The sequence below is a fragment of the Myxine glutinosa genome, chromosome 1 (assembly GCF_964187855.1).
Source record: "Myxine glutinosa chromosome 1, kmMyxGlut1.1, whole genome shotgun sequence".
Classification (NCBI taxonomy): domain Eukaryota; kingdom Metazoa; phylum Chordata; class Myxini; order Myxiniformes; family Myxinidae; genus Myxine; species Myxine glutinosa.
Window position 1 is genome coordinate 416,550,451 of NC_136261.1, and position 23,666 is coordinate 416,574,116.

Consider the following 23,666-nt stretch of genomic DNA (forward strand, 5'->3'; position numbering starts at 1 on the left):
GATCTTCAGAGTCCTTAGGGTATTTTGGGTCCTCTTTGTCATTTGGGTCCTTGGGGTTGTTTGGGTATTGGGGTCGTTGGGGTCTTTTGCGTCTTCATGATCCTTTGTGTCTTTAACAGACTACAGGGTATTTTGGGTATTTTGGGTCTTCTGGGTCCTTGGGGTCTTTTGGGTTCTCAGTCTTTTAGTTATTTTAACCGGTTGACACAGTCGTGTTCAAAGATTTCCCATTTAACCACCCCCGGCTCCCTTCAAAGCCCTCCAAAAGCACTAATCAAAGCCTTTAAACCCAACCCTTATGAAGACACACACACACACACACACACACACACACACACACACACACACACACACACACACACACACACACACACACATTGTGTTTTACATGGTAGCTTATCATATGGAAGAGCTACGAGTTTCCAAAGTTCCAGACAACCACGGGCGGCTGGGTTCAAATCCCGACCCGGGTATAAACTGCAGTCCAGGTGCTTCGCAGGCAGGTGATTCATCAATGTGTTCTCCTTCGTCCCTCGGATGGACGTAAAGCCGGACGTCCTGTGTGCTAGCATTAGTTGATGAACGTTAAAGATCCCACGGTGTCCTTAACGAAGAGTCGGCAAGCTATCACCGGCATCCTGAACAAATTAGAACAGCCCTGCTGAAACCCACGAGGCACTCCTGTAAATAAGGTAAAGGTACGACGAGCATTTGTTAGATTATCGGGAACACGTGACACCAGGACAGTTCTGCCGATGTATTTCGTCATCGTACACAAACCAACGTGATAAAACGTCTAATAATCCACGAAGTATGAAGATGTGATTGAAAACCCGATCCACACCAGGTAATCCGGCTTATAACGCGTTTCCCATCATTTCTGAGTCGATTCCTCGAGCGAAGTGAATCACGTTCAAAGACCATTGTTGGATAAACGTGTACACCGGACAATGGCTGAAGTGTAACCTGGAGTCCCGATTCCCTGTCCTTGTACAACTCCATGTTCGATCGAACCAACTCGATAACAATCGGTAAATGTGATCTTGTCTCCCAGGAGGAATGTCTTGGGGGTTCTCGGTGGAATCTTTAGCTCATTACAATTTAGCTGGACCTTGATACACTATTCGCTCGTTTATAAAGAACAACCGTTCGATTTGAACACCTGGAAGTACCTTTACAGGTAAGAAAAGGGGATTGGTGTGAAGGACAGCAATGGGAATGTCATGTACTTCACCTGGACATTTACGCTCATGGCTAAAATGATCCTTCTTCACCGACGATCTTGAACATGTCCGAGTTCGAATCTTGTCTCAGGTATAAACTGCCGTCCAGGTGTTTCACGGTGTGGCAATAATTTGTGTTCTCCTAAAATGAATTGCGAAAAACGTAAACAAAACCGAATACCTGCATCGATTATTATGAATGTTTAATTGTTCTGGAGAGATGATTTTACCTTCAAGTGAAATTACCTTCAGTGCAAGAACTCCATGTTTTTAATAACCAAAAATACCTGTTCAGAGATTGCACCAAAGAAGGTATTTTATCCCTCCTGAGGGAATGTGCTCATTCTGGGTTATGATTGCCTGGACTCCGCTTAGACCATTAATCGAAATCCTTATCCTAAAAATCTGAAATTGTATACACATGATCTATGACCCATTTGTATTGAAATATTACATTTACGACATCATAGGTCACATGGTTTGGCAGCCATATTGTATTGAAGGAAAATATTAAATAATTATATCTCTGAAACTACTTACCCTATCAATGCGAAATTTTACAAACATCTAACACCAATGTTGCATATAGTTTGAAAATGATAACATTGTAGGTCATGTGGTTTGACAGCCATCCTGGATAGAAAAACGAACCTTGTCCGATCAACACAAAACTTCACAAACGTGATCCCCGACACATACATATACAGATTGTACATTTTTCTGGTGATATGTCATGTGGTGCAGCAGCCATATTAGCTTGAAAGCGATATTAAAAAAAAAAAAATTGATTTTAATTAAAATTAAATTTATTAAAAAATTAAATTATAAATTTAATCATAAAAAAACTTAGGGTGGGGGGGGGAGATGCTAGACATCGCCTTACCCTCCTCTTGGGGTGGGGGAGATGCTAGATATCGCCTTACCCTTCTCGTGGGGTGGGGGGGGGGAGGGAGGGTGGGGGAGATGCTAGAGTTCGCCTTACACTCCTCTTAGGGTGGGAAGGGGGGGGGGGATGCTGGAGATTGCCTTACACTCCTCTTAGGGTGGGGGGCGGGGTGGGAATGCTAGAGATTACCTTACACTCCTCTTAGGGCGTGGGGGGGGGGGAGGGGGAGGGAGATGCTAGAGTTTGCTTTGCACTCCTCTTAGGGCAGGGGGTGGGGGTAGGGGGAGGGGATGCTAGAGATCGCCTTCCCCTACTCTTGGGGTGGGGGAGGGGGGGGAGGGGGTGGGGGGGATGCTAGAGATCGCCTTTCCCTACTCTTGGGGTGGGGAATAGGAGGGGGTGGGGGGGAAGGGGAGGGGATGCTATAGATCTCCTTCCCCTACTTTTGGGGTCGGGGGGGAGGGAGATGCGGGTGACCACCTTGCGCTCCTGTTAGTGAAGTGGGGGTTAGGGGTAATTATAAAGATGTCTTTGTCCTTTTGGGCAGGGGGGGGAGGGACATGCTGATGTTACAATGGTCTCTATTCAACATGCGATGTTTCAACAAATTTCTGTCCTCACCTCTAATCCTTCCCAGGGAAATTCTCATTTCCAGCACTGCATTAATGTATTATTTATTGCAAATAATCCATCGGACAAAATCCATAACTGTATTTATTGTAATCCTCTGTGTTTATATTTGTGCACTCGTCATTTTGACAGACTTTCCCCCGAGCTGGTGTCATAAAGGAGAAAACAATAATAAACAAGTTTTAATGAAAACAAAAGCCAGGTCGATGTTACACAATGCCTAGATGCAGCTGTGCCTATAACGTCGATGTTATAGGCACAGGACATTCCTATTGATTCGATTACTTGATATTATTTTTGTGCAAAGTGAAAATATATCTCGGCAATTTCCCGTGTGTGGCGACGAATTTTTAATATATCTCGGCATTTTCCCGTCTGTTATTTCAGGCGGTGTATGCGATTCAGACCATGCCGCGATTAAAAAAAAATATATCTCGGCAATTTCCCGTATGTGGCGACACGTGAACGAAGCTATGCTCCTCTCTCCACATTATTGTGACGACGTAGAAATTAAATATTTCATCGTGACAATTGTCATCAAATGGACGAATCTATCTATATAATTATAAAATTGAAATCTTGCGTGTTTGTATGTAACATTCGATCGGTCCGGGGGCGTGGCTTACCCCTTTGAGAGAGTAGTAATATCCACCATTTTATTAACTCGATAGCTTTGAGGCCTGTTTTGTCGGGCCGTGGTGTCTTGCTCTCTCTCTCAGTTTTATTTCAAATCAAATTCGATATATCATTTCATTTTTCACAGTCGCTAACATAATTTTAGACTCGGTTGAAAAAAAACGGGAAGAAAATCCGATGAAAGTTTCCGTTTATAGAACGAAATGAATTCTGAAAGGCTTGTATCTTCAAGGCCATTGAGTCTGTTTCACGCCTTTATCTTCAATCTAAGTCGCCATCTGATTTCATTTTTATCGATGGTTTTAGACTCGGTAAAAGAAATAATTGAGAACATTCACGCACACACGGGAAATTGCAGAGATATATTTTAAAAATCGCGCCACGTTGATATACGAAAATACACCGCCTAAAATAACAGGCATACAGTATATATCTTCATCATTTCATTCAACATTATTACCCGGAAGTAAAATATGTTTCAGGAAATTACCGAGAGATATTTCTTCGATTTTTTTTATTATTTATATGCGCATACACTTTAAATAGGTTTATTTGAAATCTTTAATTTTCACAATGTAATTTATTTGTCATTTGATGATCGGCAAAACGATAGCACAAATACAATACTATTTGCAGGAAGAATGTCGTATCAACCCTCCGACGGCGCTACGGACGCGGACAACGAATCACACCTCACGTCTATGGACGCGAATAGCAACATCCGCACGAATCAGTCATCAATGATTTTCATTGACGCGCCTGGAGGCACAGAGAAGACGTTTCTTATTAACCTGATTCTCTCTAAAGTGAGAGCGAGTGGAGAAGTTGCCCCCTGCGGTGGCCTCATCTGGCATAGCTGCTACCCTCCCTCATGCCTGGTGGAAGAACAGCGCACTCAAGGTTCCAAATCCCTCTGACACCGAGGGAAGATGGCGTATGCAACATCGATAAAAATTCCACTATCGCAGACCTCTTTCGAAGTACAAAACTCATCGTGTGGGATGAGTGTCCTATGATCAGGAGAGAGAGTTTCGAGGCTGTGGATCGCACGTTGGGTGATGTATGTGACAAAGACGAGCCTTTTGGAGGGATCTTGACGATATGCTGTGGTGATTTCCGTCAACGTGATCGGAGATAAGGGCCGAAATCACGTGTCACAGGTAAGTGATTTAGAACGCTGGAGAGGTGAGCCTTATGCTATGGCTTGCTGGCCCAAATAATCTCCCCGATGATGTCCAGCGTTCGCTTTAGTTCTATTCTCATATCTTTTCAAACTGACATTGACCCAACGGGTCATGGGTCGTCGAGGGGTAGCATCATCATCATCATTGGCTATGGGGTAGCATCATTGGCTGAGGCGTAGCATCATTGGCTGAGGGGTAGCATCATTGGCTGAGGGGTAGCATCATTGGCTGAGGGGTAGCATCATTGGCTGAGGGGTAGCATCATTGGCTGAGGTGTAGCATCATTGGATGAGGGGTAGCATCATTGGCTGAGGGGTAGCATCATTGGCTGAGGGGTAGCATCATTGGCTGAGGGGTAGCATCATTGGCTGAGGGGTAGCATCATTGGCTGAGGTGTAGCATCATTGGCTGAGGGGTCACATCATTGGCTGAGGGGTAGCATCATTGGCTGAGGGGTGGCATCATTGGCTGATGGGTAGCATCATTGGCTGAGGGGTAGCATCATTGGCTGAGGGGTAGCATCATTGGCTGAGGGGTAGCATCATTGGCTGAGGGGTAGCATCATTGGCTGAGGGGTAGCATCATTGGCTGAGGGGTAGCATCATTGGCTGAGGGGTAGCATCATTGGCTGAGGGGTAGCATCATTGGCTGAGGGGTAGCATCATTGGCTGAGGGGTAGCATCATTGGCTGAGGTGTAGCATCATTGGCTGAGGGGTGACATCATTGGCTGAGGGGCGGCATCATTGGCTGAGGGGCGGCATCATTGGCTGAGGGGCGGCATCATTGGCTGAGGGGCGACATCATTGGCTGAGGGGCGACATCATTGGCTGAGGGGCGACATCATTGGCTGAGGGGCGACATCATTGGCTGAGGGGCGACATCATTGGCTGAGGGGCGACATCATTGGCTGAGGGGCGACATCATTGGCTGAGGGGCGACATCATTGGCTGAGGGGCGACATCATTGGCTGAGGGGCGACATCATTGGCTGAGGGGCGACATCATTGGCTGAGGGGCGACATCATTGGCTGAGGGGCGACATCATTGGCTGAGGGGCGACATCATTGGCTGAGGGGCGACATCATTGGCTGAGGGGCGACATCATTGGCTGAGGGGCGGCATCATTGGCTGAGGGGCGGCATCATTGGCCGAGGGGCGGCATCATTGGCCGAGGGGCGGCATCATTGGCCGAGGGGCGACATCATTGGCCGAGGGGCGACATCATTGGCCGAGGGGCGACATCATTGGCCGAGGGGCGACATCATTGGCCGAGGGGCGGCATCATTGGCCGAGGGGCGGCATCATTGGCCGAGGGGCGGCATCATTGGCCGAGGGGCGGCATCATTGGATGCGGGGCGGCATCATTGGATGCGGGGCGGCATCATTGGATGCGGGGCGGCATCATTGGCTGAGGGGCGGCATCATTGGCTGAGGGGCGGCATCATTGGCTGAGGGGTGGCATCATTGGCTGAGGGGCGGCATCATTGGCTGAGGGGCGGCATCATTGGCTGAGGGGCGGCATCATTGGCTGAGGGGCGGCATCATTGGCTGAGGGGCGGCATCATTGGCTGAGGGGCGGCATCATTGGATGCGGGGCGGCATCATTGGATGCGGGGCGGCATCATTGGCTGAGGGGCGGCATCATTGGCTGAGGGGCGGCATCATTGGCTGAGGGGCGGCATCATTGGCTGAGGGGCGGCATCATTGGCTGAGGGGCGGCATCATTGGCTGAGGGGCGGCATCATTGGCTGAGGGGCGGCATCATTGGCTGAGGGGCGGCATCATTGGCTGAGGGGCGGCATCATTGGCTGAGGGGCGGCATCATTGGCTGAGGGGCGGCATCATTGGCTGAGGGGCGGCATCATTGGCTGAGGGGCGGCATCATTGGCTGAGGGGCGACATCATTGGCTGAGGGGCGACATCATTGGCTGAGGGGCGACATCATTGGCTGAGGGGCGACATCATTGGCTGAGGGGCGACATCATTGGCTGAGGGGCGACATCATTGGCTGAGGGGCGACATCATTAGATGCGGGGTGGCATCATTAGATGCGGGGTGGCATCATTGGCTGAGGGGTCACATCATTGGCTGACGGGTCGCATCATTGGCTGAGGGGTCTTCTCCTCACTGCTCATTACTAAAAACTGCTCTTCTATGTGAGGATTGATAAATAAAAGCAATTAGAACCAGTAAATTTAGTTTTATATGGCATTTTGCCTCTCTATTAGAAAGTGTGAGAAAATTATATATCTTCACCATAGGTTGACCTGTGACCCCCACTGTAACCATGGTAACCCCTTAATTATATATAATAACATTGACCCAACGGGCCATGGGTCGTCTAGTTTTTAATATATCTCGGCATTTTCCCGTCTGTTATTTTGGGCGGTGTATGACTGACCATGCCGAGATAAATAAAAAAAAATCTCAATGGACTTGAAGTTACAGGCCTTTGAGAATTCATTTCGTTCTATAAAGGGCAACTTTCATCAGATTTTCTTCCCGTTTTTTTTCAACCGAGGCTAAAACTATGTTAGCGACTGTGAAAAATGAAATGATATATCGAATTTGATTTGAAATAAAACTGTGTGAGAGAGCAAGACACCACGGGCCTACAAAACAGGCCTCAAAGCTATGCGAGTTAATAAAATGGTGGGTATTTGTTTATATGAAGCCTCTCCCAGAATGGGTGGAGCTATGGTTCCCAGAATGGGTGGAGCTTTGAGGTTTTGTCTTCTCTGCAAGTACAACAAGACGAACAAGAACAACAACAGAGGGCACTCTATGAGAAGCTTCTGCGACGCGGCTTAAAATGTGCTGTAATAGTGTCGTCTCATAGATCTACATGGATTTCAGTTTCGGTGCTTCCAAGAACAGTCGGATTGAGGATTACAATCGAGGAGGTGCGGGATGGGACGGGATGGGACGGGGCGGGCGGGGCGGGACGGGGCAGGGCGGGACGGGGCAGGGCGGGACGGGACGGGACGGGATGGGGCAGGGCAGGGCGTGGCAGGCGTGGAAGGGGAGGGGCGGGATGGCGTGAGAGGCGAGTGGCACTCCAAAGGGCGCGCATCCTGGAAAAGTTTCTGATTTTCTCTCGTTCACTGCTAGGTCAATATAAGGGGTTCTGTGTAACTACAAACTTCGTGCCAAGTCGACGATTGAAAAACAACTGAACTAAAAGTAATTATTCTCATGCGCCACGAACGGGAGTGGTAAAATGGCCGATATGTGGCTGCATTTCTTTATCTGACGCCAATTGGCCAATGAGCCGTCAACGACCACATGGTGGAGATCGGTGATTTCGAGGAGGAAGAAGAAGAAAGAATTGCGTCCACAGGAAGGATTCAAGAATGACGAAAACCTCCGGGTGATCTTGTAAACCTTGAACTGCAACTGTGACGAAGATCCCCATGATCGTATCGATCCGTGTCCCTTTTGGTTTTGTGTCTACGTCCTTTTGTCCTCCGTGCTCTGCTCCGTGTCCTTTTGTCCTCCGTGCTCCGCTCCGTGTCCTTTTGTCCTCCGTGCTCCACTCCATGTCCTTTTGTCCTCCGTGCTCCGCTCTGTGTCCTTTTGTCCTGCGTGCTCCGCTCAGTATCCTTTTGTCCTGCATGCTCCGCTCCGTGTCCTTTTTGGTTTCGTGTCTGCGTCCTTTTGTCCTCCGTGCTCCGCTCCGTGTCCTTTTGTCCTGCATGCTCCGCTCCGTGTCCTTTTGTCCTGCGTGCTCGGCTCCTTGTCCTTTTGTCCTGCGTGCTCCGCTCCGTGTCCTTTTGTCCTCCGTGCTCCGCTCCGTTTCCTCCGTGCTCCGCTTCGTGTCCTTTTCCACAAGCGGCTGAAACGGTGATCAGGTCGGATCTTCTGAGGAAAAGGTTTGTTCGGAGTTTCTCATTTTATTATTATTAATACTGAGAAAGATATTCTGTAAAACGATCATTTGAAGTGATTCTTCATAATATTAATAGAGAGATCGGGCGAACATTATGTTTATACATAGCATAATATGACAGAGTTGTGGATGGATTATGACGAAACTGGGGCATGAGATGGTTTTTTGAGAAGAAGAAGAAGAAGAAGAAGAAGAGGCTGATTCGATTTAGGTTCAGGTCCGAATCCAGATCCGGTCTATCAGTGGATACAAAACGTAACCTGTTTATCCTGGTGGAGGTTTGTGCGATACCGAGTGTCGTTCTACTTCGTTACCTGTGAAACTAATCCTGGTGTTGGCTTCATGGTTAATGTGGCTGCTTTAAGATGTTAGGGTGATGCTGTTAAAATAACACCAGGTGGGTTGACTCAGCTTGTCGTCCTTTTGAAGTCGGCAAAATGAGTACCAGGCTTCCGGAAACAGGGGGCACTGCATCAGCGGCGCGCGAAACTCGAAGTGGGTTGTTTTTGAAGGGAGTAGGTCTTCGGTCACGTGATATAAATCATCAATTTATATATATATTGGGGAAAATGCCAGGGGCATAGAAAATGCCTCTTTATTTGGTATGTGCGTATGAGATCGAGGGGAGGGGGGTGGGATGTCAATAACTTCCAAGTTCCAACAATAAGAACCAAGTTCCATCGGAGGAACCAAGTAATGCTCTAGAAAGGTTCATATAAAGGGGTGCCCTCCATCTGGCAAATAAAATACATTTACTTTTTCATGCAGCTGTGTGAATCAAATTGGCATTTTTCCCAAGAATGTTCCTTCTTTTGTCTAGCTTGACACATGGCACATACCATATAAAGGGGCCTTTTCTATAGTTTGCCACATGGCACATACCATATCAAGGGGGCTTTTCTATAGTTTGCCACATGGCACATACCATATAAAGGGTGCTTTTCTATAGTTTTCCACATAGGACATACCATATAAAGGGGGCTTTTCTATAGTTGGCCACATGGCACATACCATATAAATGGGCCTTTTCTGTAGCTTGCCACATGGCACATACCATATAAAGGGGCTTTTCTATAGTTTGCCACATGGCATGTACCATATAAAGAGGCCTTTTCTATATAGACGATAGGGCATGTGGTCCTAAGAGCTTGTCTTGTGGTCTCTATCTCCCGACTAAATAAAACTTATTTTATAATTAAGTTAAATATTTTTTATGAATTATCGTTCATATTCCCGCGTCATCGGTTGGAGCATTTTGTCGAATTTTAGGTTAGAATAACTAATATTTCGTCGGTAAAATAATTATCACGATCTCAATATTTATCCAATCAAATTGTACGTTTCATTTATCAACGTTGCTGCGATTTTTCATATATGCGATTGGTCCGGAAAATATCAACATGGGCCTCATATCGCAAAATGAGCCAATCAGCAACATCCTACGAGAGTGCTGCGGTACGGTGAATAGCGGGTCACGTGTGTAAACAGATGCTGTTTGGTGAAAAGTATCGGTGAAAATGGCATCAGTTGGTGTCAAATTTGGTGTAAAAAATAGGTGTTATGCACATGTTCCAGGTGCCGGTGGTGATATTGTGCCATTTACTGAAAAAAGGTGGAGAACATTCTTGAGTGCTGTAGATATTTGGAGCGATTTGGTGGGAAACCAGGCCTATTTAGCGAGGTCTTTCGTCCGCGATCATGGTCTACACTGCAGCGCATGTGAAAGTGCATTGCCGGTCCCTGAAACTGGGGGTTGCCACGCAGTGTGTTACCGGTATTTCACTGATTCTACCAAGCAAAAACGTGCCCAAACTGCTAAACAGAAGCATCAGAATGTCACCCAATCATCCGGTAAGTTTAAAAGTAGCCTACAAATACATCACGAATGAGAAAATTGCATGTACAATCACGTAGGGAGGCCTATGAAATTGGGTCAGGTCAGTCCCAAATGTTGTGATTTGCGTAGTCTACATGAATCGTAAAATGTGGGACTTTTGTTTTTACATGTAGTAGATCGATTCCATATATCTTCGGGCTTTTTCAATATTCTGACATAACCCTGCCCTACAAAAGGTAGATGCCTACCATAGATATCCCTGTTGGAGGATTTATAACACAGGAGTCTAGGGAGCCAACCTGCACCCTGCAAGACCCTGCAAAATGTTTGCTACATGACTTGATAGAAGACCTTTCCAAATATATTCTATCAACTTAATCATTAACCATAATCATTTTTTCCTCCCTTGTGAATGATTGTTTAAAATTCATCAGTTTTGATGTAATTTAGAATGTGCAATTTCTAACAGAAAAAAAATGTGTGCAGTTTAGAATGTTGAAATTTAGGTTGGTATTCCTTTACATAAAAATAAGAGTCAGTTGGGGGAGGGCAAGCAAATGTTTTGAATTTTTTTGTTTTTTTGTTTTTGCCTAACATGTGCACTGTATTTATCTGGTAGTCCATGTTAGTGCAGTAATTATAACTGCAGCAAAACTTGACAATTAAAAAAAAATCTCAACAGTAGAGATACTAATACCAAAGAGAAAGTTCTATTTAGAGAAGAAATATATTTCAGTAGGTTGCCACATACACTTTTTGATTAGTTTTTAAAGGAAAGTACAGCATTTTGGGGTTTGAAAATCTAGTTATTTCATTTTAAAAATACAGAGGAAAAATCTTCCAAGGAGCCATTTGCTTTAGAAAATTAGTTTCTTTTAAAATCCTATATAGTGCTGCACAAACTTATATTTTTCCCAATTTAACCTATTTTATAATTGAATTGACCATTAATGATTTGATCATAATTTTTTTTAGGTTGTGAGTGGGCTACATCCTTGAAAATTGGCACAATTGTTGATTGTTTTATGTACTGTGATCTAATCAGAGCATTTTTGGAAAATATCTTTAGTTCAGAATTTATGGTAGTCCGAATAGTTCATCAGCAAGAAAAAATCACAAAATTTGGCAAATCGTTGCCATGGCAACATGCAATATATATATTTTTTAAACTCTCCATTAGATCACAGCTTGCTAACCTATAAACAACTTGGTGATGTTACAGCATGATCTGATATTTGTAAATGTGTACAAAATTATGAGCAAATTTTTAATTTTACCTTAGCCCAAATTTAAGGTCATTGACATTTGACCTCGGGTCACTAAGAAGATTGACCTTGACTTGCGCTAATTAATGTATTTCTTAAAACTAGACACTTATATGATTATGTTGATACCAAACATGGCATCATTTGTCAAAACATTGGCAAGATAATACCTCTTGAATGTAGTCAGGTCTTTTTGACCCATAGTACCCCCTTAAAAAACATTACTTGTTTGACGCATTATTTTTAGGCGGGAATTACTAATTAATGCTCCACTTTTGAGCGTGGGAACAAAGGGGATATTGATAAGACATGCAATACCTATATTTTAAGACATAATATATGTAGTTCCAATGTGGAGACCACAAAAAGCACTTTCTGAAGGGATTTTGACTACATGCCCTATAGTCTAATAGTTTGCCACATGGCACATACCATATAAAGGGGCCTTTTCTATAGTTTGCCACATGGCACATACCATATAAAGGGGGCTTTTCCATGCCCCTGGCATTTTCCCCAAGAATGAATGCCAACAGACTGGACAGCCAGCTTAACGTGCATCCGAGGGCCCAGACTAGAAAGCTTAAAGGTGATTGTGCATACCTGTAGACAATACAACAAGCCCTTCCCACATTGGACTCAATAAATAAATAAATAAACTTCTCTCGTTCTTAAAATACACAGTTTTGTAGAAAAAAATGAAAAAGCGTGACTTTTTAAGAAAAAGGGGATTTTGGTGTGTGTGTGTGTGTGTGTGTGTGTGTGTGTGTGTGTGTGTGTGTGTGTGTGTGTGTGTGTGTGTGTGTGTGTGTGTGTTAGGCTGGGCCAAATCGGAGGTGATTTTCCTAATTCAATGTAATTTACCTAAAAGTTGTGAGTGAGCATCAGGAACAAAAACATGAAAAAAGAATTCAAAAATATTGACGTTGTACGGTCAGACAGCCCGTTACCATAGCAACAGTTACAGACGACTCAAAAAATGCCTAAATTGACGATTTCTCAAGCTGTGTTTGACCCCCAGAGTTGATTCTGGTACCAAAAGATGCAGAATTGAAAGCCAAGGATGATTGGATAGCTTAACAATGTCTGACACAATTCAATACCACCTTTATCCAAAAAACTGATTTTTGTCTGAAATTTCAAGCATATTTATGGAAAAAAATTGAAAATTTTGCTTTTTAATCATAGGATAACCATTAATCAGATTAAATTTACTTTAAATTGTCTTTTACAACCTTGTATTGTCCAGTTTTTATAACTGTTATAACGTTGTTTAAATTTGGCCATCTTCATTTCAATTAAAAAAAGTTAACAAAAGCAGCTTACAATCATTAATTTTAATGCCTGCTTTCGGTTGTTACTGTAACCATTCATCAGGGCATTCAAGGCGCTCTTGCACACATCAAGGATAGGCGCTCTTGTCTTCGATACAACGGCAGTGAACTCTGGGGTCAAGAGTGGAGTCGTAGTAAGACTGGAGACTGAGTTTGGCAGGAGTCTTCTGCAACTGGCGTGTCGGCACCACATCCACGAATTGGTTGGAGGGGCGTCTTGCTCAATAGTGTATGGCCCCACCACAGGACCTAATGAACAGCTGTTCAAGCGACTGCTCAACACTTGGAGTGAATTGGACCAGGGCAACTACACATTGGTCGAGGTGTCTGCTCAACAGAGAAAGCTGGCTGGCCATGTACATGCCACCATCACCTTCCTTCAGACGTGGATGGACAATAGCACAAAGGAGACTCTTCGACACGACTACCTGGAGCTGGCACACCTCACACTGCTGTTTCTTGGAGGGACTGTCCCTGATGGTATGAGGACCATCACTATCAAAGCTCCTGGGGCATTCCACCACGCCCGTTGGATGAGCAAGACTTTATACACTATAAAGGTGGCACTCTTCCGTTGGCAGCTGGGAGATATCTACACACCCGAAGAGATGGAAGACATGACCAGTCTCGCTGCATTCATGTCAGTCTTCTACACTAAAGCGTGGTTGACATGTTGACATGTACCAGTGCTGCAGATGCACCATCTAACGACATATACCTGATGAAGAACCTCCTCAAGGCTGAGGCCAGTATCGCAAAGAATCCAACAAAGTGGCATGCCAAATTTCTGTCCTTTGTGACTGTAGCCTGAGAGAAGCTACAAAACCATTTGTGGTACCTCTCAGAGAGATTGGTCTCTTTGGCACTCTTCTAGGACAGAACGTCATCTGACAAGCAGACTATGAGAAGGGCTATGCTCAGGTACCATGGGACTGCACATAACATGATACAGGAGATGCCAGCCTCACAGCAATTGGGGAGTAAAGCCCTCAAAGACTTTGTTGGTTACGACTCTTGGAGCATGTTTGAACTCTTGGGTATTGACTCCAGTTTTGTCAAGCTCCCCGTTGCACAGTGGCCCACCTCAGACAGCTATCGTCATGGCAAGGAAGTTGTGGCCAAACTCCCAGTTGTGAATGACGCAGCAGAGCGGACACTTGGACTCGCCACAGATTTGAACACTAACAAGGCCCCCAAATCTGAGGCGCAGCTCCAGGCTCTATACAGGGTTGTGAAGGGCGTCAGGGAGAAGCTGCATGGACTGGCAACATCCACTGAGGTTGTGACTAAGAAGTCATTGGCCTCCATTGATTACAATTGGGACTAGGTTTTTTATTTTGTTATCAATGTTCAATGTCAGACCTTAAATTTGAGACAAAAAAGCTTAATCAATGACAAAAGTTAATTTAAAGTACATTTAATTTGACTATAGCTCTGATTAATGATTATCCTATGATTAAAAAGCAAAATTTTCATTTTTTTTTCAAACAAATGCCTTAAATTTGAGATAAAAATGAGTTTTTGGGATAAAAGTTGTATTGAATTGTGTCACAGACATTGTTAAGCTATCCAATCATCCTTGGCTTTCAATTCTGAATCTTTTGGTACCAGAATCAACTCTGGGGGTCACACACAGCCTGAGAAATCATCGATTTTAAGAATTTTTTGAGTCGTCTGTAACGGTTGCTATGGTAACGGGCTGTTTTACCGTAAGACGTCAATAGTTTTGAAAAAAGATTTCATGGTTTTGTTTCTGTTACCCAGCCACAACTTTTAGGTAAATTACAACCTTGTAGTATGAAAAATTGAAAATCACCCCTGATTTGGCCCAGCCGAGACTGTGTGTGTGTGTGCTGTCATCATCTATGCTTTTCCATTCCACATTGTCTGAATGCCTTTCTTGGACAGCAATATTCCTAAAAGCTATTTTATGGTACGGATGCAGGTGAAATAATTAGGACTGTGAGAGCAGCCACATACAGCTCTGAGCTCATCAATGGATTACAACAACTATTCAGACGTATGTTAGCACAGGGAGCTATAGTTGGTAGATTATAAACAAGTTTTCTTTAATATCACAAAACGACACCAAATCGAATTAGTAAAATACAATACGAATCGTAAATATATTATTCATGAGATCTTTATGTAAATACAGCACAATATAAGAATTAAATATACTACAAATCAATGTTGCTAGGAATCAGTGGTTGCAAGGATACAGCAGCATGCCAAAAACCGTTATAGGTGACAGTTTCAACATTCGAAATACAGTTTGATCCAGAGGTAGGTGGTGTGGTCGTGCTGGTTGGTAGATATGGTGTATTTAAGGTAAGATGTGCATGATTTTATGATATCATACTATGGAGTGTGTAAGGAAAGTTATAAATATATTGTTGCAGTTTTGAGATTTGTACAGCAACTCAATAAATGCTAAAGGTTTGCCCCTCATAGTTAGTCACACGAGCAACATATAGGCCCATTTGTAGTATAGTTATGTCATAGTAAGTGTAAGAATAGGCCATTTCCTCTCTTAGTACCTGTGTTGTGTAAAGACAGGAGAATAGGCCCTACAATCATTTTGCTCCGACCTCCATTCTACCTCTGTGGGCGCAATCCATCCCGCGTCCCATTTGGTTGTTCATTAGTCAAGTTAACACGAGGTAGGCTGAGAAGGAGGGGAGCGGCATCAGGGTGAGCGACGTCAGGACCTGACGGTAAGAATGAACCAGCCAATCAGAGCTCGAGCGGCATGGCGTGAGAGGGCGTGGTGAAGAGAGTCTGGTGAGTTCCAGAGGGTTCGAGGGGTGTGGCAGATATAACCCGATGCAAAAAGCCCTCAATAGGACTTGCACCAGTGGTGCGATAGGACTTGCATAGGACTTGTGATAGGACTTACAACCAGGAATTGTGCAAGGACTTGCCCCAGAGGCGCTTGAAAGGACTGGCAGAGAAGCCCCCATGAGAGTGATTGGAGAAAGGTGTGCTGGAGTGAGTTCTGAGTACGGAGAAAGGAGACGCGCTTGAAGAGGATCACTTGCACTGTATGAACTTGGTTACGAGAAATACGTGGGTGCAGCCAGGGCGTTGATAACTTACGCGGTTCAGCCAAAGCGAGTGAACGCGCTGAATAACCACCAGCCGCGCTAAGTCCGCCCTCTACCGTTCGGCCCGAGATAACCTGTTCATTCGAGCGACACGATACGAGGTCCTGCCTTTGCCGAACACCATCTTCACGGGACGTGTCGGGGACCGTGGAGAGCCGGACGGGGCCGATCCTGGACGACCAAGCCAGCGTGTTTGGCCGGAACATCATCCTGCCCATCTACAATCCCCGTGTGAGTGTGTCAGACAGGCCCGTTGTCTTGGGGTATTAAGTATAAGACTGTCTAAGCTGCTCTGTGTCCCTTCGTCCTGAACTGTACATACGTGCAATAATCATTAAATCTATTTGTTCTTTCTTTCTTCCTAATTCGATCGCTCCCGTGATTTCTCCATTGACTAAGGGTGGCACGAATAAGATCGCTCCAATCGGGTTCCACTATCTATAATGGCGCGGATCACGTGTACGCAAACCGCTCGGCGTATCATCATCACACATGGTTCGTGCGAGGCTTATTTCATCGCTTCCAGGGCAGCGCTAGTACTTAGGTAGGAGCAAATTTGGTCCCGAAACCATATTTGGCGCTGTCCGGAAGGGACGTAATAGGTCTCAGGTCACGCCAGGTCAGTACAGACAAGGGGACTAATCCCCCCTTGGTAGTGGGGAAGAAGGCCAGCGACAGATCCGCAACAATATGAAAATACATTAAATCCTATTGCGAGTGAAGTTGGAATAAATGATGTATCATTAATGAGTTGACTGACTGCCTGGACGAAACTGAGGTTGTGGATCTACTGATGTAGCATCTATTGATGTGGATCCATGATTGAGGTTGTGGATCTTCTGATGTACCATCTATTGATGTGGATCCATGATCGAGGTTGTGGAACTACTGATGTACCATCTATTGATGTGGATCCATCATCGAGGTTGTGGATCCGTTGCTTGGAGAGGTCCTGGACTGAAAGGATTGAAACCTCGAGGAAGAACGGTGCCCAGCTGATTATCTGTGCAGTCGGGAAACTAGTCAATTTCTTACAGGTTAAGATTCATGGTTTAGGTAAGGGAACTATGTTTTGAGGTTTAGAATTTAAATAAAGTTGAATATGGGATGTTGTGAAATTAACATAATTTACAACAATTCTTTAAATTATTTATATTTAAGTTTAGGAACAACCAATACTGTACAATTAATTAAATGTATTTTAAAATAAGAATTGGATAACAGAAATAAGAATTGAAAATCATAAGAGATAGAATTGTGAGAAACAAAAATAAAAAACAAGGTGTGTGTGTGTGTGTGTGTGTGTGTGTGTGTGTGTGTGTGTGTGTGTGTGTGTGTGTGTTTGTTAAAATTGGCATATCATTTATTTATCATGATAAAAGGTACATATTTCATTTTATCGCTCATTTTGGGAACAAATGGTTAGTGTCATGTTCAAATTTGATGTGACGGCAGATAAGATCTGGTGATGATGTCACGGCCAACACATTTTTGCATGGCTCCGGTACCTCAAAATTTGGCACAATACTAGTGTGGACATTACTCGTAATGATGCTGAAAATCAGGTTTAAGAATGAATACGTTTTAAATACGAACAAATTGCATTTTTTTGATCGTGCAAGACTTTATTCAAGACCATATAAAAGATTTGAAAAGAAAGAATAAAAAAATTATTCAACCCAGATGGGACTTGAACCCACAATCCCCAGCTTGGAATTCTGATGCCTCATCCATGAGGCCAATGAAGGGGCGCAATTAAATTCTCCACCACATATTTCCATAGAAGATGTCATCAAAAAGATTCTGCCATGGCCTACTTCCATGTAAAATCCCCATTCACATTTAAATTACCAAACACATCACAATAATAACTCAATCACAGTTCATTTCCAACCTCATGACCACACAAAACACAATACCTTTACACAAGAAGTATTAATGTATTTTATTTGGCCGATGTAGGGCACCCCTTTGTATGAACTTTTATAGAGCATTCCTTGGTTCCACCTAAGAACACAAGGGTAGTCCAGCATGTACACTAATTTTTTTGAATGTCCCTTATTTTATGTTTGGCATTTTCTACAAGCTATGGAATGTCCCTTCTTTTCTATACTTTGCCACATGGCACATACCATATATAGGGGCCTTTTCTATGCCGATGGCATTTTCCCCAAGAATGCCCCTTCTTGTAACATGCATTAGAAAGGAGGCGGTTATGATTGGATATGATAGATGTTTAAGATAATAATGCCTAAAGACAAAATAAGTACAGAATAATTATTCAGCAGAGATAGTCACAGGACCCGGGGCCATAGCCTAGTAAAGAAAACAAGAAATCTGAGTATTGCGCTGCAATACATGTCCCCTACCAAAGTTCAAAGTGCCATAACTTTGTCAAAAATGATCGAATATGCAAATTTATGCACGGTTGATGCTGGTTTTCAAACTTGATCTGAGGTATGCTGAGACACGTGTGTCACGCCTCGCCTCGTTGATAAGCCCGCAAGGTCGCTCCGTGGAGCGGCCTGCACGTATTGCACTGTGTGAATTATATAAATTATTACCAACTCACGGTCTGAGGTACTAGCGATTCAAGAGATATCCATTTTTTATGGCACATTGGAGAAGCCAATGCGAGGTTTTTTCTTCCTCAGCTTGTCACAACTCTGTCAAATGCGATCGAGTTTAAAAAGTCAGAATTTGACAAAATCTGTTTTATTCGTTTGTTAATATACCCCAGCTATTGACAAATCTTAAATTAGAATTTTATTTGAGGTTAAAATGACCGCGACAGGTCGTGTCCAACGATGCTTTCAGTCTGTACATGTGATAAATAATTAAATCCGCAAACTTGACACCTCTTCTTCTTCACGCAATAACAACGTCTAGCTTCCAGACCGTACATCGAATCATCTTGAAATTTTGCACACTTGTTACTCTTCATAACCTCTACTATACTTTGAAGTTTCACGTCGATCAATACACAACGATTCAAGAGATATCCATTTTAAAAAATATTTTCGTTTAATTTACGATATCTGCCAAACCACGTGAGCTATCGCAAATTCCAAAAGTATATTTTAGTAGACTGACATGCGGAACAGATCTGTGAAGTTTCCCCTCGATTAGATCAGAAATGAGGGAGGGGCTCGGTTTTAAAAGTTCATGCTTAAAAACGTCATAACTCTGAAACCATGTGATGCATGACGTCATGCTCGCTGACTTTTTTGTTCCTCATGGGTATGCGATTCTGCCTGCAACGTTTGGCCTCGATCTGTTCAGCCGTTGCAGAGAAAAGGGTTTTTTCGTGTTTTCACGAAAAACAATATGGCGCCCGAATCACGTGACCTGTGACGTCATAATTACCACTAAATATTCTACAGACAGAGTCCCTCCTATGGTGAAAATTTGATCTCAATTGGTCCTATTATTGCAGAGAAAAAATCTTTTTTAAAGGAAATGAAAACTTAAAATGGCACTGAGTTAAGGATCATCAGAATTATCAGAATTCCCAAAGTTCAAAGTGCCATAACTTTGTCAAAAATGATCGAAACGTCGTGAAGTTCGAACTTGATCTGTAACTTATCATGAGGAAACGATGTGCCAAGTTTGAAATCATTAGCATTAAGCGTTTAGAAAAAAAGTCCGAAAAACTGTTCTTTGCCTGACGGACTGACAGACTGACAGACTGACAGACTGACAGACTGACAGACTGACGGACTGACGGACGGAGGGACGGCATGCAAACCTATAGTCCCCTCCGGTGTACACCGTTAGGGGACTAATAAGAGTTAATGCGGTGGTGAGGTAATATACAGGCAGCTCAGCAAATGGATGTGGATGTTCTGGACAAAAGCGCTAAATTTTCCCCAAGTGCTACTCATAGCATTAGCTTTCCAATTTTGGTAGGAACCACTTCCTCTGAATACATGATTATTTTTTTTTGCAGTATTTTCAGTGACTGGCACATTAACAGTATTCCGTTTTAATCTTTTTTTTCAAGTTTGAGGTTCAGTTTCTTTTTTGTGTTACTAAAAATCGTCTGTTGCTTTTCTAAATGGTATAGTTGTATTCCTTGGCTCAGAAAATGTATGTTTAGACATCAAGATTGTGATCCGAAGTGGTTTAGAAGCTGAGATATTGGTAGATATAGGTTTTTACCTGTCAGCTATCTTGGAAATCCAAGATGGCCTCCATATTGTATTCGGAGGAAGTGGTGCCTATCAAAAATGGAAAGCTAAGGTAACTGGTAACAAGTGGGAAAAATTGGCGCTTTTGTCCGGAACGTCCATTTCCATCTCAAATCCGGTCCGAATCTGCCTGACTATAAGGCTCACTCATAGAGTAGTTGATGCATGGTATGGTCTCCGAGAAAGGCAGTGACAACAGAATCAATAGATAAGTTTAAATTATGATTACATATATACCTGGAAGCTTTCGAGATAGAAGAGTATCGGGATATTGGCAAGACGTTTGTGACTTGAGTATGGATTGGGTGATTGTGTGCGTCTGAGTGAAGTGGATTGTTGTTTCTGCAGGGGATCTCGTCAAGGGGTAGTGTGTGGTTGATGCTATGTGTTTGTCATCCAAGAACTGCCATCACCCAATCGTAACCCTTACCCACCACACCCACCTCTGAAAAAATAACACAAAAGATTGCTTTTTCTCATTTTTATATTTTAACAATTAAAAGAATTGTGCGTTCGCATTTGTATTTGACACACTTGGGATATCCCTGGTTGTGCCACATTGTCTCATCCACAATTCCTCCCCTCATTCCCCAAATGAAATTGTATCGTTTTGGCGGATAAACTTTGTCTGGTGTTGATGTGGCGCAGCATAATGCGCCAAATGGTCTCCTCTCGTTTACTCTGGGTTTATTTTTGTCTCTGTATATAATAACTCACATTCATTAGATGCTGATTGACAAGCAAACTTACAAAATGGGACACAGCGGTGAACAAACTGGATGCAAAAGCTTGCATTTATTGGATAATAATTTATTGGATTGTCAATGGAAATAACTCAAAAAATTGCAAACAGAGTAAACAAAATAACATGTATAACTTTTCTGTGATTAACATAAGCATTGTATCCGCAGGTCATCAGTGAAATGGAGAGCTTCTTGGAATGGCTCAAGTTCCAAGGCCTGAGAGCAGAAACAGCCCAAGCAGTGATTGATAAGCTCGGAATTGAGAATCAGAAGGTTATTCGAGCTTGCACTGATTCCGATCCATTGCGGACCAAGCTCCTCTCTCTCTCCAAAGAGAAATTACAATTTGCAATGTATGCTGACTACTGTAAATTTATGAAATCTTTTACAAAGCCGCAAGATGTCCAGATTGCGGATTCTTCTCTTTTGGGAAGTATTTTCGTCAACTTGGAGAATGTTATTCGGGAACTTTCCAGTTTCTGTGAAAAGATTTTCAGATCCCAAAATGTGCAGCTGGAAAATGTTCCTAGTTTCTCTGGAATCAGGTTCAGTGATGTCTGCAGCCTCCGCTCTCAGGAAAATGGATCAAGACCCACGTATGGTATGTGACTTTTTTAACACAACATCGCATGTCAACAAATATCTTGATCTTTTGCCATTGTTTTTTTTTTTTTTGTATTCTTTTAACTTGGATAATCTCTTTTGGTGCAGTTTTGTATTGTCTAATATGAATGGGTTTTTGATGTGGTGTACAAAGTAAATCTCAGCTCACCTGGAACATATTTCTGGGGAGCTTATGGGATGGCGCTCGTCAGTCCGTCCGAAGACACTTGCAACTTCTTCTCCAAAACTGCTAATGCAATTGTGACCAAACTTGGCTAAGATTATATTTTGTTTGTTTGAACTCAAATTTGTTCACTGCAATAATAAACATCGAGGTCTCAGGGGGCCCACCGGGGGTCAAAATGGGTCCAGGTTTGACCCACTCCAGCCCTCCAAATTAGAACTGTTTTAGAACAAAGTATTAACAAATTAACAAATTAGAACAAATTAGAAACGATTTCGATTTATTTGAAAATTGCATAAAATTTATAGGTGTTCCATGTTAATCGGAGCTTTTAAGTTATCTGCATGCAGGAAGTAGTTTATTACCTCTCTTTAGCCATGGACAGGCTTAACGTTATTATTGATCTTGTTGTATAGCCCTGGATAGTTCTCTTGAACAAGCCCGCTGCACGGAGTCAGCCGATCAATCTCCCACAGGAGTGACCCAGAGATCCCCCACATCCAATATGATGTACCCCCACCTTCTCTTATCCTTGTTTAAACAGTGATTTCATATTAAACAGTAATTAAACATCCTATAATTCTTTATATCTTGTTAATATTTGGTTGAACAATGTGAACGTAAAAAGACCCCCCCCCCCCCCAAAAAAAAAACAAAAAAAACTTTCCTTCCAAACAAATTCCAACCCACTGGTCGATAAAACAAACCAAATGTGGAAATTGCTTTTTTCCATCAACAATTTGGTCTTTCTTCTAAAGAAAAGAATTATTTAATTCTGAATTGTTTATTTAAACCTAAATCAAGGTTTGAGTTGTAATCTATCTATAATTCCACTAATCTCTGTGTGTATGTATGTATGTTTGTTTGTTTGTTTGTATGTCTGTGACCGCTGTTTCTCAACAACTACCGGTCCGATATACTTTAAACTTGCCAGGTATATTGCTGGGGACCCGAGGATGTGCCTTTTCAAGGTTTCATATTAATCGGACAAGTAGTTACCGAGTTATGGCGATTTAGCCGTTCGCCGTTCACTTTGGCGCTACCGAATGGACCAAACCATTTCATGTAAATAGAGGGGGGGGGTTCTGTGGTCGTTACTGGCTTTGCGAATGGACCAAACCATTTCATGTAAATAGAGGGGGGGGGGATATAATTTTAGATATATATATAGTACGGGCATGCCCTAGGAAGTACGGGCATGTACGGGCATATATATATAGAAGTACGGGCATATATATATAGTACGGGCATGCCCTAGTCTATCTATAATTCCACTAATCTCTGTGTGTATGTTTGTTTGTTTGTTTGTTTGTTTGTATGTCTGTGACCGCTGTTTCTCGACAACTACCGGTCCGATATACTTTAAACTTGCCAGGTATATTGCTGGGGACCCGAGGATGTGCCTTTTCAAGGTTTCATATTAATCGGACAAGTAGTTACCGAGTTATGGCGATTTAGCCGTTCGCCGTTCACTTTGGCGCTAGCGAATGGACCAAACCATTTCATGTAAATAGAGGGGGGGGGGTTCTGTGGTCGTTACTGGCTTTGCGAATGGACCAAACCATTTCATGTAAATAGAGGGGGGGGATATAATTTTAGATATATATATAGTACGGGCATGCCCTAGGAAGTACGGGCATGTACGGGCATATATATATAGAAGTACGGGCATATATATATAGTACGGGCATGCCCTAGTTAACTAAATTTCATTAACCGCAGTTTGGCCATCGACCAGTTTCATTAACTGCAGTTTGGACATTAAATAAATTTCATTAACTGCAGTCCAGTATTGGGTAAAATCTGTTACCTTCTCTTATCCACCATCTCTTATCTTCTCTTATCCATCATCTCATAACTTCTCTTAGCCATCATCTCTTGTCTTTTCTTATCCACCATCTCTTGTCTTATCTTATGCACCATCTCTTATCTTCTCTTCTCCACCATCTCTTATCTTC

At 43.2% G+C, this 23,666-nt stretch overlaps 2 protein-coding genes across 3 annotated transcripts in view; both read left to right on the top strand.

Moving 5' to 3' along the window:
• The first annotated feature begins 7,583 nt into the window (after positions 1 to 7,583).
• LOC144888231 (uncharacterized) overlaps positions 7,584 to 23,666 on the top strand; it is a 186,398-nt gene continuing 170,315 nt past the window's right edge. The window contains exon 1 of one of the 2 annotated variants that reach the window (XM_078770576.1): positions 7,584 to 7,937. The gene's annotated coding sequence lies outside the window, so the exon portion shown is untranslated. The remainder of the gene's footprint in view (positions 7,938 to 23,666) is intronic. The other variant, XR_013621927.1, reaches the window with a different exon arrangement.
• LOC137419613 (uncharacterized) overlaps positions 7,927 to 23,666 on the top strand; it is a 63,753-nt gene continuing 48,013 nt past the window's right edge. The window contains exons 1-2 of the mRNA XM_078770568.1: positions 7,927 to 8,431; positions 21,090 to 21,522. Coding sequence (XP_078626694.1) covers positions 21,102 to 21,522 — 421 coding nt within the window. The 5' untranslated portion in view covers positions 7,927 to 8,431; positions 21,090 to 21,101. The remainder of the gene's footprint in view (positions 8,432 to 21,089; positions 21,523 to 23,666) is intronic.